The 15754-nt window shown below is 38.7% G+C and overlaps 2 protein-coding genes across 2 annotated transcripts in view; one reads left to right on the forward strand and one right to left on the reverse strand.

Annotated features, from left to right (window-relative positions):
• Positions 1-15754, forward strand: part of LOC125900850 (histone-lysine N-methyltransferase 2D-like) — a 422240-nt gene that overhangs the window by 398751 nt on the left and 7735 nt on the right. The window lies entirely within an intron of this gene.
• marc1 (mitochondrial amidoxime reducing component 1) lies at positions 5365-14766 on the reverse strand. Its single transcript, XM_049596143.1, has 7 exons — positions 14306-14766; positions 10426-10596; positions 9577-9739; positions 8912-9052; positions 8594-8655; positions 8310-8381; positions 5365-5996 (listed from the first exon to the last, which is right to left on the reverse strand). Exons 1-7 carry the CDS (start codon positions 14551-14553, stop codon positions 5870-5872), a joined length of 984 nt encoding a protein of 327 aa, XP_049452100.1. The 5' UTR covers positions 14554-14766; the 3' UTR covers positions 5365-5869.

Consider the following 15754-nt stretch of genomic DNA (forward strand, 5'->3'; position numbering starts at 1 on the left):
GTGAAAGAGTCTGGAGACGCCGTAGTGAACGTTATGCTGCCTGTAACATCCAGCATGACCAGTATGGTGGTGGGTCAGTGATGGTCTGGGGAGGCATATCCTTGGAGGGTCACATAGACCTCCATGTCATAGCCAACAGCACCCTGACTGCTGTTAGGTACCAGGATGAAATCCTCAGAGCGATTATCAGACCTTATGCTGGTGCAGAGGGCCCTGGGTTCCTCCTGGTGCACAGGGCCCTGGGTTCCTCCTGGTGCAGTGGGCCCTGGGTTCCTCCTGGTGCAGAGGGCCCTGGGTTCCTCCTGGTGCAGAGGGCCCTAGGTTCCTCCTGGTGCACAGGGCCCTGGGTTCCTCCTGATGCACAGGGCCCTGGGTTCCTCCTGGTGCACAGGGCCCTAGGTTCCTCCTGGTGCACAGGGCCCTGGGTTCCTCCTGGTGCAGGACAACTCCCGGCCTCATGGGTCCAGAGTGTGTTGGCAGTTCCTGGATGATGAAGGCATTGATGCCGTTGACTGGCCCTACACACTTTTGAGTCACATTATGAGTCGATGTGATAAAATTCAAGTTGGATCAGCCGTGATTTCAGATATTTACTTTGATTTTTGATGTGATTTTGAATCCAGCCCTTAGTGCCGCTCCAATTAAGAGGAGTCAGCAGTCAGTGACGGTATAAGACTGTCAGTAAAACAGGTTTTCAACAGTCATGAATCACCACAACCACAAGAGGTCCTTCAGCATACAGATACAAATGTGCACACAGATTAATAGGCTGATTGGTCCGGTAGTTTGTGAAATTAGTTGTGGATGGAGGGAAACACACACGACAGAGAGAAAAAATGCAACTATATCTGGAAGATTTAATTTAAGCCAAACTCAGAACTGAAGCAGTTTAAAATAAAAGTATCTGACACACACACACACACACACACACACACACACTTCACATCCAACACCCCACCACTTAAACGTCCCAGCCACCTCTGTGCACACAGTAGGAAATGTAAATGACTGATTAGAAACAGAAGCATAATAAGAGTTATTTCAAGTGACGGCGGCCGCAGATTTGAAGGTCTGAGAATATAAAGGGTTGCACTTAGATTTAATGTAAGTCCTCTATATGGTGTAAAGCTCTTTAAGACCAGCACCCGGACAAATTACAGACCTACATAACCACTCATTTGTGCTAAAACGTTTGGAAAACACAGCTCGGCTGCAGAGACCTTTGACTTCATGTTTCAACACATTTGTTGACCAAATAAAAACCTCTTTTCCTCTAAAGTCAGAGACACAACAGGTCCTGGCTCTCAGCTCTGTTCGTCATTACCTGAGGCTGTTAGCTGGAGGGGGCGACCCTTTCATGTGGTCATTTTCAACTAACAAGGTGCAGGAAATGATGTTTTTCTCCCAGTTTAAAGAGGATGTTTCCAGGTTTAAGTGTTTTGTCATGTTTGTTGGATTCCTGGCAGTAAGGCTGACGTGTAATGAGCTGTCAAACAGTGATGGAAAAGGCTGAATTTGAATGTTTCGGCTTGAGGTGGAGCTCATACACCAACCAGAGCATCCACCTGCCTGTGTCCATGACATCTTTTTGAAGTGTCTTCAGTCAAATTGGGTTAAAATATTTCTCTCATTCATGTAGAGCTTGAATGCTTTTTGGATATTCTTAATATTTTCCCTGCACTCAAATGTATGAAATCGCTACATCCTACAATACTACTAGTGTGTGGTGTTCAGCAGGCGACATTCGCGTGTTCTGTGGACTACGTACTGTGTCATGAGAGGAAGCCTTCATCACACCAGAGGAAATAACTTTGTTGATTTAATTCTTTCTCTGTGGTGAAACAGATTTACAATCAGCCACAGCAGCAGGAATGTCTGTCGGTCTGACCAGACTCAGTCAAACTTATCCAGTGAAATATCTCAACATCTATTGAACAGGCCGACAGGACATTTTGAAGACATTTAGTGCTCATCGGGTCAAATTTCTAATTTTTCCAAGATCATAAAACTAACAACATTCCTATCAGCCTCAGCTGCACTGTGTGCTTCATGCTGTTTAGGTAAATGTCAACATGTTAACACACTGAACTAACATGGTGAGCAGGGTTAATATTACACTGCTACACATCTGTGTGTTAGCATGCTGCTGTTAGCATTTAGCTCAGACCACCACTGTGGCTAATGTGGAAACCCATTCACACCAGTGTGATGGGAAAGAAATCTGTGAGACATTATACTGAGAAAATTTGTTGAAATAATGACTTGGTAAAGCAATATATGACTTAATACCTCAGACTAAGGAAAAACTTCCTCTAAATTATTGACTTAATATCTGTAAAATAAGAAACAATTATAACTCATTTTGAGAAAGGTTCTCATTATGATGTGATATAAGTCCATATTTTGAGATACTGTCATTTTGATGTGTCAGTGTTTTGAAAGTTCTCATTATTTTTTTAGATATTTGGTCATTATTTAAAATGCTACATCAATATTTTGAGATACTTAGGCACTGATTTGAAATATTAAATTATTATTTTGAGATACTGAGTCACTATTTTAAGAAACTACTAAATGAATAAGTGAATAATTTTTATTTTTGTTCCATACATCTGTAAAAACAAAGATTATTTCACACACGTTCTACTGTCAGCAACTGAAAAATGAACAGGCTGAAGGCTTCAGAATTATTGTTGCCTCTATATGTCAACCAGAGAATCACCCAGAGTATCAACAAAACCAAAGAAAGAAAGTAAATAAATTAACAATTAAATAAATTATACTCTAATTATAATCAGTTCCTTTACATTTGAATCATTTTGCATTTTAAGACTTTTTTTTAAAGCTCAACAGAGCAACACATCAGCAATGAGTCCGTAGTTTGACTCCCAAAACTGAAACATTTTTCATCTTCTTACTTTACATGTTTCATAAATAAACATCTCTCTTAAATTATAATTTCCTTCTCTTGATTAAAAGCCTTTTTTAATATAGACATTAAGGCTTTTGTTGACAACTCGAACAAGTATTTCCAAAGTGTAGGATGCTGTAAACATTTGATCAGCAGATTCACGATGACTTGCTACACCATCATTTTGAGATACTATGTCATGTATTTGCTATACTAAGTCTTTCTTTTGAGAGTTGTTCTCATTTATTTGTGATACTAAGTAAGAATTTTCTGATACTACATAAGTATTCTGAGAAACTAAGCCCTACTTTTATAATACTGAGTCATTATTTTAAGAAACTACATCATCATTTTGAGATAGTCATGTTTTGGCAATACTAAATTATTATTTTTGAAATACTACGTCTTTATTTTGAGATATAAGTCCTTGTTTTAATAAAGTTTCTGATTATAAAGACTGACAAGATCTATTTTTCATCACATTAGTGAAAAGGAGCTTCCGTTGCCGACACTAAGAACAGCCTCTCAGAGCTGCTGTGATGGCTGCAGACTTTTACTGTTCTACAATAAAAACACTGCAACATGACCACTGACAGTATCAGAGGAGAAACCTGAGTAACCTTAACACTTACATTATTCCATCACTTATACAGAGCAGATATACGTGTTTGACCCTCTCTGATAAGAACAGATCCACTTTAAGATGAAACCACACTGCTCTCGTTTTAACGTCGACACGACTGAAGACCTTCGTCAGCTCTGTGAGAAATGTAGCACCACTCCACAACTTAACTCTCGAGTGTAGAAATGATGATCTGGGACTGACGCAGAAACCAAAGTGTGTGGATCTCTACTGATTTAAAAGGAAATAGAAACGGTAACTACAGAGGGGATGATGGTCCAAACTGGCCCTTAAAAACATGATCTTTGTTTTATGAGACAAATTCAAACAGAATGAAAACTTAAAAAAAAAAACAGATAAAACCAATGAATAATCTTGTTCATAATTCACAGGATGTTTGTTTTTAAGCAGAGGCAGAATCATGTTTTTGTACTGTGTAAAGATTGTTTTGTCATTTACAGGCCATGAGCAGTAATACATTATTTTTCTTGGTATTTCTGACAGTGAAGTTTCTGTAGGTGAATCTCTCTTCCAATAATCAAGCAGCTGTCACTGCTGCAGTGCACAAATCTACAGAAACTAAAAGCTGACATCTTTGACATGAGTAACACAGAGATTAATTTATATAAAAACATGCAGATATATCTTCCTCCTCTCTACAGGCTCATGTGGTGGTTTAGTAAAGGCATATTGCTCCCTACTGGTCATCATGTGGAACTAAAACTGATCTTACTGGGACCTTCAGTGCTCAAACTGTTTACACTCATGAGAGTGTTGTGACATTTTGGGTTTAACAGACAATAATCTAGCCAGGAAACATGTGTTACTCACTTACTGGTCTAAATGTGAAGCACAGATTGTCCATTAACTGACAGCGTACAGGTCACAGAGTACACACCAGAAAGATCCCGTGGATCATCAAATAAAAGTCATTGTACCTAAAATCAACTCTCAGTCAGCTCATGGTGCTTTTAGTCATTATGGTCCTACTCCCTGGAATTCTCTTGCACATGAACTAGTCTTCTCTTGAATAGCAAACTAAAGACGCATCTTTTTCAGAAGCCTTTTAGTTTAGTAAGTTTATTTTTATTTGTTTTAGGAATTAGTATTATTATCATCTCCTCTTTTTTAAGAATAATGATAGTGTTACCTTCTTTTTTTAATGTTTATCATGTCCTGCTTGTTTTTAAATATGTAATACTTTATCTCAATGATATTTTATGTTTGTCATGTATGATGTATCTCATTGAGTTTATGCAATGTGCTATAAAAATAAAGTTAACTTGACTTTGTTTTGCTTGCATTCCTCAACAGTAAACGAAGAATTCAAAATCTGAGAATTTTTTTTATGATTCTGATTAAAAAGGGGTCCACATTTAACAACAGCAAAACTATATCAAAACAACAGTTTTCAAACTCTCACAAAATTTGTGCAGAATAATCCAAGTCTCATTTGTCCAGTCGTGTGCTCAGTACTTTCCAAACAGTTCCATGCACGGACCAGAGATCTGTACTATGAAGCAGGATTTGGAGTTAGCGAGTTAACTTCAGGGTTAACTCTGGGTTTTCAGTATTACGAAGCTGGTTCACTTTTTACCGAGATAAATCACCGTGGTAACTGATGCTGAACAGCTGACCTGCTCCAGAGCAGGTTCACAAACAGGATCAGTGACAAAGGACAACCCTGGTGTAATGCAGCAATAACATGAAACTGTGATATTTTCTGAGTTGGTTAACGTACCGTGAAAATCTCATACCGATTCTTCGCCCTGTTTATCGCAGTAATAATAAAAACACATGTGAAGTGTTAAATTAAAAAGACTTTGAGCGGTTTAATTTCTCTCTTTAATAGCAGCATGTACTTCAGAGTTTGATTATCAGTGAAATTAATGTGCAGCTGTTACAAATGTGTTAAATTAGCACCATTAGTGTTACAACTGTCATAGACAATTAATATAAAAAATATATTGCTATAAAAACTGTTATATTGCATGTTATCTCTTCATCTGTGTGTGAATCGCAGCTCTACTTCAGAAAGAGTGATTTGTGTTGTCCTATTGTTTTATGTATGGAACTTATGTGTGCTGTCTTGGGCAGGACTCCCTGGAAGAAGAGATCTTGTATCTCAATGGAACATTTCCTGGATAAATAAAGGCTAAATAAATTTAAAAAAAAATGTGCTTTTTGTGATTTAAAAAAGTATTTAAGTGCTTTGTTTTAGTGTTAATGAGTAAAATGATTTCACAGTGATAATGCTGATAACAAGGATTTCTTTCCCCTTCAAACACAGTGAAGAGATGTTTGTCTGCATGTTTTTCCTTCTCTGATTCCCTCCATCAGTGGCTGATCTTGTACACCACATCTCCGACCTGCAGGATGCCCGTCTCCTTCACGGTGTGCAGCTGTCCAAACAGCGGGGACGATTTGTAGATGTGCTTCTCAGACGGTTTGCACTGGCGATAGCTGTGAAGGAATTTTCATCAGAAAGAGTTAGGAGGAATTTAGAAGGCCACTAAAGATTGATTCAAGTATCTTTCAGTTCTCAAAATTAGACTTGACTTAAGTGAAAGTGCCCACTTGGGTCCATTTGACTGATTGACTCATCGAGAAGACAGAAACCACATTTAAATGTACATTTTCAAAGAAGCTAAAACATGTTTGCTTCTAGAGGTGGATTAGAAAAACTCTCCAGAATTAACAACAAAAATACAGTTACCTGTCTCGACACATCAAAAACTAGAAAAGTGCACTTTCAGGAACCAAATAAATCTGTAAGGCTACAAAATTAGAAGGCAAAATGCTCTGTGGTTCTAGTGTAGTATGATGCCATAAGGACGAAACAAAACCACATCATAGCCGGAATGTGACGCAGCAGGGCCTGATGGAATTGTCCCTCCTGGCTCCCTTACAGTCAAGATGGCGGTCAAAATCACAAACACAGGGACTAATTCATCTCGTATCGTGTCGAACTCTGGTGGATCATAACATATCAGGTATGGAATTAATCTGCAGATGCTCCAGTTCAAAATGAGACCAAATTTTTCTATGGATGTCAGTTTCTGAGCCACGACAGAGGCCAAAATGTTTCCTGCAACACACGATAAGGCTTTTTGTTTTTAGCCAAGAAGATTTCCGGAAAACTTGCGGCCCAGGTCAGAGGTGTGAGGAGTCAGCAGTCAGTGACGGTTAAAAAACAGTCACTAAAAAATTTTCTCAACAGCTGTAAATTACCACAACCACAAGAGATCCTTGACACAAAACAATAAGTTGACTGGTCCAGTAGTTTGCTAGTTTAGCTGCTGACAGACAGATACACACACTCACAGACACACTCACACCAAACGCATAATTCACTTCAGAAAATACAAAACTCAATTAAGCTACATATCAATCTGTAAAAAACCAGAATTATCGCCTTGGGGTTTTATGCCTTCATAAACCAGTCAAGTTGCAGTTACAGTCCATATCCATGTCTGTCCAGACTCATATCAGCATATGAACTGTTGAGTTATGGCTAAAAAAATATGTTTTGTGAGGTCACAGTGACCTTTGACCTTCAACCACCAAATTCGAATCAGTTCATTCTTGGACGATTGTGTCAAATTTACAGAAATCCCCTCAAGGTGTCCTTGAGATATCGTGTTCAAGAAAATGAGACCGATGCAAGGTCACACTGACCTTTGCCCACCGAAATCAAACCATAAATTGTTGAGTCCAAGGGAACGTTTGTGCCAAATTTAAAGGATTCCCTCAAGGCATTCTTGAGATATTACGTTCACAAGAATAAGACAGAGACAGAGTTATAGTGACCTTGACCTTTGACACAACGTCACAACGATCTTGACCTTTGACCATCAAAATCTGATCAGTTCATTGTTTAGTTCAAGTGGATCTTTGTGCCAAATTTGAAGAAATGTGAAGACAGTTGTTCTTAAGATATCACGTTCACAAGAATGAGATGGATGAGGTCACAGTGACCTTAACCTTTGACCTGTGACCATCAAAATCTAATCAGTTCATCCTTGACTCCAAGTAAACGTTTGTGTCATTTTTTGTAAAGATTCCCTCAAGTTGTTCTTGGGATATCTCATATCTTCACGAAATGAGACAGACACAACGTCACAATGATCTTGACCTTTGACCACAAAAATCTGATCAATTCATCATTGAGTCCAAGTGGATGTTCGTGCCAAATTTAAAGAATTACCCTCAAGGTGTTCTTGAGATACCACGTTCATAGAATGAGACAGATGAGGTCACAGTGACCTTAACCTTTGACCACCAAAATGTAAACAGTTCATTGTTGAGTCCAAGTTAACGTTTGTGCCAAATTTGAGGAAATTCCCTCACGGCCTTCTTGAGATATCGCGTTCATGAAAATGAGACAGATGAGGTCACAGTGACTGACCATCAAAATCTTATCAGTTCATTGTTGAGTCCAAATGGATGTTTGTGCCAAATTAAAAGAATTTTTTCTTGTGATATAACATTTACATTAATGGGACTTATGTACATAACATACCTACGGACAGACAGACAACCTGAAAACATAATGCCTTTGGTCATGGCTGTCATTGGGCGGAGGCATAAAAATGCCACGTAGGGTTGCCAGATTTTACTGATATTAAAAAGTCTCTCAAAACCTACGTTTGAATTGCAGTGGGTTTTTCTGCCCAATTTTCTTTTGTGCATGGTATAATAACTGTTCTTTTTTAGGCTGAAGTGTGATGCTTCTGATGTGTGACACTCAGTAAATGATGCAGAGTGTAACTGTACCTCTTCAGTGTCTCCAGAGGCTCTTTCCTGGTGATGATACCAGTTTCAGGGTCAACAGTGGTGAAAACACACCTGGAAACAACAAAGGTACAGGTAAGTTTCATTCACCCTCTTAACCCTAAATCTCTACAGTTATATTTTTACACTTCAGTTACCAATTACTGTATTCATATCCAGGGAATCAAACTCAAACTGCAGCAGTGACTGTGTTGAATTTACTGCTGTTGATAAATGAAGTGATTCTGTCTCTGATTAAAATCTGTGTGAAGCATCAACTGTGTTACCGTCCACATGACATAACACGCTGCAGTCTCACGCTGCCAATCTGGACCTCTTCCCACGAATCCTGAAAAAAACAAATGAAACAGTTGGTTTTTAGAGTCGGAGATAAAATTAGTCCACGCTGCTCACAGTGAAAAGGGCGAGGGATTAGTCAGAAGTAACGATGATTGTTCCACGCACGAGGGAAAACAAAACCTGATGGGCTGTAGTGTAGAGACACAGAGGATCTCTTATTTTATTTTTTGTGGTTGTAATCTGATGTTTACACGACTAGCCTTGATATGATTTTCTTTGTTTAAGGAATAGAAATAAACACAAACCTCATCGAATGCTTCACAGTCACTGATGACGATGTTGGGGCGGAAACGCTCCACCGTGACTTCCTTCTCCAACTTGCTGCTGAGATCCTTGACAGAGGACTCGGACAGCAGCATCACAGGTGCCACATCTGGATACGCCACCTGCAGGATACAAGAGTTAACACAGCTGAGACAATCACAAGTACAGAAATACCTTATGGTAACGCTGACATGAAGGTGAACCAGAATTACTGTTTTGTGGTTGTACACCTCTGCACACTCGTCAAACTGCAGTTACAGTTTCCATCCATGTCTGTGAAAACATGGGTACGGATGTGACGGGAGAAGTCGTGGAAGACAAAAAGAAAATCAAACATGCTAGACTTTCTGTCAGGACGTTGTGAGGCGTCCCAGACGTGGTGTCAGTTGTCGTCTACTATGACACACTACACGAGATAAAACGATGGATTATCATGTACAACACGTCTTTCACGATCCGAGCCGACACCATAAGATGCTTCGTTGGGCTATAACCGGGTTGATATAGTGTAGTCTGAACCCGCCATTACTAATATCAAGGATTTTCTACACTTAAACAGAACCTTCCAGTGGAGGCGTTCAATGAGACCCTTAAAATCTGGGAACAATAAAAGTAACAGACTCCAGCACGTCGTCGTCCTGCTGACCTCAAACTGTGGGCACATGGGCTCGCTCTCCACAGGGTTCCTCGCCCTCATCTGGGGCTCAAAGTGCACCAAACGAAAGGTGTCCTCTTCCCCCAGATAACGAGTGAGCCAACGAGACGCTTCGTCACCACAGTCCCGCCCCTGGATGTCATTTCCAAACACTCTGCAGCACAAAAACAACAAGACGTGTTCATACAAGTCTGAAAACAGAGTGGGAACAAACAAATAATGTGAAAGACAATCCGACAGTGTAAGCCTGTTCTAAAATTAAATGATTTAAATAATGATTTGAAACAAGTGTTAACAGTAACATATAAAGTATCTATTACGGCCTTCTTTTTGTGAATAACAGGATATACAAAGTCCTTAAATGACAAAATGAGCAGATATTAAAGTGTAAAATGAATCAAGATGTTGAAGATTTTCTGCGTTTATTGTTTTATACGACTGTAAACTGAACATTTTCGTGTTGGACAAAATAAGCCATCACTTTGTACTACAGGAAATTATAAAAGTTAACTGTTATTCGTGTTTTAGACAAAGCAACTAATCAATTAACCAAGAAAACAATCTATAGATTAATCAATAATGAAAATTGTAAGTTGCAGACTTTAACTGTCTGTGTCTTTTTCATTATAATTATGATTATTAATGAGCTTTAGGTCGTGAACATATTGTTACAACACACACTAACACCTTTAGTTAAATTTTTAATCAACCTGCAGATAAAACCTTTCCTGTCCCTTTACACTCTCAAAACAACAAAATGCTAAAAGGTAAAAAAAATAAACAAGTAAACAGTTCTGGATTCAGTCCGAGCGGATTAAAAATTAAACCTTGATGTGAAACCTGCAGTCGATGACAGCATTGTCGGGCTGTTTGAAGGGGAACCGCAGCTCCTCCATGTTTGGGCCGTTCAGACAAACATGACCTCCGTCACAGGTCAGAGACACCAACACCAGGCGAGGCTGCTGTCTGCCCGTCACCATGTGACCATCCTCCGTCACCACCAGCCAGTGTCTGCAATCAAAACATTCAGTTTTAACTTGTGAAATATAACTAATATTTTTTGAGACTTCTGAGGCTCTATGTCAGCCTCTGTTAGTGGATAATTATGGATGACTTTAAAAGTGGTATATTTATTAGTGCAGCTGTTCCAAACAACCAGATGGTTTTCTCTTCTCAGACCTGAGCAGCATTTTGTTCTCCACAGTTACTTTGGTCGTTCCATAAAGAACTTACGCTGATACTCTTTAGTAACTTGAGATGCTACCAGGAAAAAACAGAATGCTATCCACTTCCTGTTTTGGTTGACGAACTTCCTTTATGCCGTAAATGGAGCCTTCATTTTCCCAGGAGATCGTACACAGTGGCAGACAGACTTGCAAAGTGAAAGAGCTCTTCATTTTCTGTTGTCTCTTGTTGTTTATTGTTGTCTGAGTGATTGTTGCTTGATTGTTTGTTGTTGTCTATTACTGCTGGCTGTACAACAAATTGCCCCACGGGGATAATAAAAACTCCTTGAACCTTGAACCTTGAGAGGCCAATCGGGAATCAGTCTAAACACTGATGGTGCCATTACTTTCTCTTACTTCACATAGGTTAAAGCAAAACACTTGTCTGTTTACAATTTAATAGAGCCAGTTCAGGCAGAGCAGACATGAATGGATTACTCAACAGGCCGACCGGGCACAGGCCCAAAATGTCAGCCACCCCCCACCTTCAATGTCACTTCAGTTAACATGTACCAACCAGGAAGAGACTCAGAATGACCACAAGAAGACATGAAAAGACCATAAAGTGATGCAAAGGAACTGCAACAAGTCACAAAATAAACTAGAATTACTGCTTCACAGTTGTACGCCTCCACAAACCCGTCATGTTGCAATTAGGTTGAAATTTCCTTATTAACGGGATAAACCCCTTGAGATGCGACATCTCGTTTGTGAGGGGGTCCCACAGGTAAATCCAAAACACTAGATGAAAAATAGTAATAAAATAAAATAAAACTTGACAAAGACAACCATTAACATCCTTAATCTCAACATAAAACAAATAACAAAAGAAAGAGAAATATAAAATAGATCAGTCTAAAATAATTTTAACATAATCATAGTAAAAATAAGAGAGAAAAAAATAGAATAATAAGAGAATTTGGGAGTGACAGTGCATTAAATTATGAATGGAAACATTGACAATCAGGTTTTAAATAAGTAAGGGGACAATGACTTGAAATCTTTTTTGCCAATTTCTTTAGTGACAAAGGGGACTGTAAAAAAAGACTGGTCTGAACTTCTTAAAGTGTAATTGGAAAGATAAGGAACAAAAATTGTTTAAGACAATGAGGGAAATTAAAGTGAATGCATCTGAAAATGAACTGAAACCAGTGATATTGCCGTCTATTATCTAAAGGAAAGCCACTCAAGTGTGTCATATAATATACAATGGTGAGTAAAAAAAGAACTGGTAAACAATATGAGCATAATCGATCATAGGCAGAATAAGTTGCAATATGAGTTTTTTCCTGACATTAAATGTAAAACAATGCCTAGAACAAAACAAAACCCCTACACCAAAATTAAATTTCTTTAAAACATATTTAATATGTGGTTTAAATGTTAGTCTTGAGTCAATCCAAACACCCAAATATTTATACTTTTCCACTTTCTGGAGAACTCTACCACCATTATAAGTTAGAAACAAAGAATCAGAATTAAGTTTTTGTCTCGAACCAAAGAGCATTGCACATGTTTTAGTTTGGTTAAGTAATAATTTGTTTTCAGAAAGCCAAGTCTGAAAAATATCAAAGTCATGTTGTAAGGATTCTTGAATTAGTAAAAACGAGGGCTTTGAGGTGTAAATAATAGTATCATCTGCATATAATTGGACAGAACAATCAGAAAAAATAAGAGGAAGGTCATTAATGAAAATAGAAAAAAGAAGTGGACCCAAGGTTGATCCTTGAGGAACACCTCTAGGCTGAATAAGTAAATCAGATTTACATCCTTTGTGAGAAACACACTGTTTTCTACTATGTAGATAGCAACTGAACCACAAAAGAGCATGTTTAGATAAACCAATAGTATATAGCTTGTCTAACAACTCGTACTGGTCAACAAGATCAAAAGCTTTAGTAAGATCATCAAAAATTGATCCAGTAAGAAAACCCTGATCAGATGCCGAAAACACATCATTTGTAAATTTTAAAAGAGCAGTAGTCGTGGAGTAGTTGGATCTGAAGCCAAATTGATATTGAGAGAGAATAATTTTAGTTAGTTTATCAAATAATGATTTAATTGGTTAAAAATAATTTTTTAATAAGACTTTTGCAATGGAACATATACATAAAATTGAAATAGAGATTTGATCAAACAGAGACTTGATACTGGACAACGTCAATGTCAGTAGTTCTTGTTAAGAACTACAATTTGCTTCTTCTACATAAACTAAATTGTAGTTTATGTAGAAGAAGCAAATAATTTGTTACAGACTGAAAACAGAAAATCATGATGGAGATGTGTTTGTCTTTGTACGGGCAAATAAAGACAATCACACAATTTTTGATTTAACGCAAGTTCTTCTTTGAACACAGGCGTATTTCCAGCTGGCAATCAGGCCCAGGGGCGTAAATATAAACAGTGCAGGCAGTGTGGTTGAACTGGGGCCCGTGAGGCAGGGGGGAGTGAATAGAGAACGGGCCCCAATGAGTGATAGCCAACTTGGAAATATGACTGTGTTCAAAGAAGAACTTTCTTTTTGTAAAATAGTCAATCATACCTATAACAAAATCATATATTTGTTTTACATAAACTATAATCAACTATTAAAATTGTTTAATTAATATATATTTTTGATTTTGGGGCGGCACGGTGGTGTGGTGGTTAGCACTCTCGCCTCACAGCAAGAGGGTTGCCGGTTCGATCCCGGGCGTGGGAGCCCTTCTGTGTGGAGTTTGCATGTTCTCCCCGTGTCAGCGTGGGTTTCCTCCAGGTGCTCCAGCTTCCTCCCACAGTCCAAAGACATGCAGGTTAATTGGTGACTCTAAATTGTCCGTAGGTGTGAATGTGAGTGTGAATGGTTGTCTGTCTCTATGTGTCAGCCCTGTGATAGTCTGGCAACCTGTCCAGGGTGAACCCTGCCTCTCGCCCGATGTCAGCTGGGATAGGCTCCAGCCACCCCGCGACCCTCAAGAGGATGAAGCGGTTAGAAGATGAATGAATGAATGAATGAATATTTTTGATTTTCTTTGGTAGTTTTTGTCTCATAAAGATATGTAATGCTAATTGTTGTGTGATATGTGTGTTGATGTCGTCCAGTGACAATATGATATGTGCACAACAGCGTGCACTAGGGCCTGTCATGATAGTGTGCACTGGTGCCCATCGCAACTACCTTATGCCACTGATTGGGCCCCTCCACGGGCCCCAGTGCAAATGCACTGCCTGTATTTACGCCCCTGGAAAAGGCTGCAAACACCTGTGTGACTGTGGAAACACTCAGTCTGTGTTAATGCACCATTTATTAGTTATTCCCATGTTTTATATGTAAAAAAAAATAAAGGTGTTCATAAATAATGTGGAGTATAAAAGTACAGTAAATTCCTATAAAAGTACAAAGTAGCACAAATTGTGAAGTACCATAAAAGTGGTCAGTGAATGCAGCACTCTCAGCTCAGTTCAATAAAGAGCAGTGTTGTTTAATTATGTTTGTGTCCAAAGTTAAATCTCACCGATCCTGCAGCTCTCCAAACTTCAGCCCGAGTGTGTGGCACTCAGCCAGAGCCACAGACACCGCTTTGCCAGACTTGAGAGGGTGAACGAGGAGCTGCGACACTACGCCTACACGGACTACTTTCTCTGACTTCCTCAGGTATTTATATCCGAGACCAAGTCCCAGAACAGCGACACCAGCTCCGATCAGAAGAGCTGCCTTCTTATTCTGGACCAACGCGTTCACAGCCAGCTCCTTCACATCCATGTTAGAGACCCGACAGCTCCGAGGACACTGAACTTTGGTTAGTAAACAGTTTCTGTGAGTGAAGTTCACTGACGCTCCGTTAACGTCAGCTCCGGTTTTCACAGTCCGCCAGCAGCACTGCTTTCTACTGCTTTTTATTTTTCACTCACAAATTAAAGAAACGATTCACAAAATATAAAACAAAAGTCCTGAAAAACAAGTCAACCAAAAGGACTAAACTCAGGTTGTGATAAAACCCTGATACACCTGAACGCACCAATCTGACCTCGCTGTTCTTCTTCTTTGAAGTTTGGCGGCAGTTTGAATCATTGACGTCACATCGCTGCCTCCTACCGGACACACTGAGAACATCAACACCGACATCTGCAGCAACAGAATTGGGCCTAATTATATTTAAGAACAAAAAAAAAAAAGTTTCTGTATATTCTGATTTAATTAATTAATTAAATTAATTAATTTAATCTTTATTTAACCATGTCTATGTATGTACATCGTTTGTATATCTATAAATTCTGACAAAGCAAAACACATCTGTCATGACTGGATAAGGATATAAAGATGAGATTATTTTTTGAATAAGGTATATAGGTAAGGCTGTAAGACAAATATTACTGGTAATTAATTTAATATATTAGAACTACTATTAGGTCATGGAGAAGGGGTGTGAATAAAAAAGTTTGTACTTCCTCCCACTCCTTTTTGGTCATGAAAATAAAATCATTATATGTTGTTTTCAGTTTTTATGCTTCCTTTAGTAACCTGTTTTTTTATGCCTGTCTACCACTGTATGATTATCTTGTTTATTTTCTGCTTACATGTTCAAATTAAACTGCTACTAACTAACTAACTAACTGACTGACTGACAGACTGACTGACAGACTGACTAACCAACTAACTAACTAATTAACAGACTAACTAACTAACTAATTAACAGACTAACTAACTAACTAATTAACAGACTAACTGACAAACTAACTGAATGAATGACTGACCGACCAACCGACCGACTATCTGACTAACTAACTAACTAACTAACTAACTGGTATCTCTGTCACCACATTCTTTATGATGCCCTTAAACTGATTGATGGATATAAGTGTCCTCTCCTACTAAGTGTCTCACAGTAGGAGAATGCAGTTTTCCCCAGATGTGTTAAAACCCAGGGTTCATTAAGGAGCAACCACTCTGAGGAGCGTAGCTG

This window comes from Epinephelus fuscoguttatus, linkage group LG14, assembly GCF_011397635.1.
Source record: "Epinephelus fuscoguttatus linkage group LG14, E.fuscoguttatus.final_Chr_v1".
Taxonomy (NCBI): Eukaryota; Metazoa; Chordata; class Actinopteri; order Perciformes; family Serranidae; genus Epinephelus; species Epinephelus fuscoguttatus.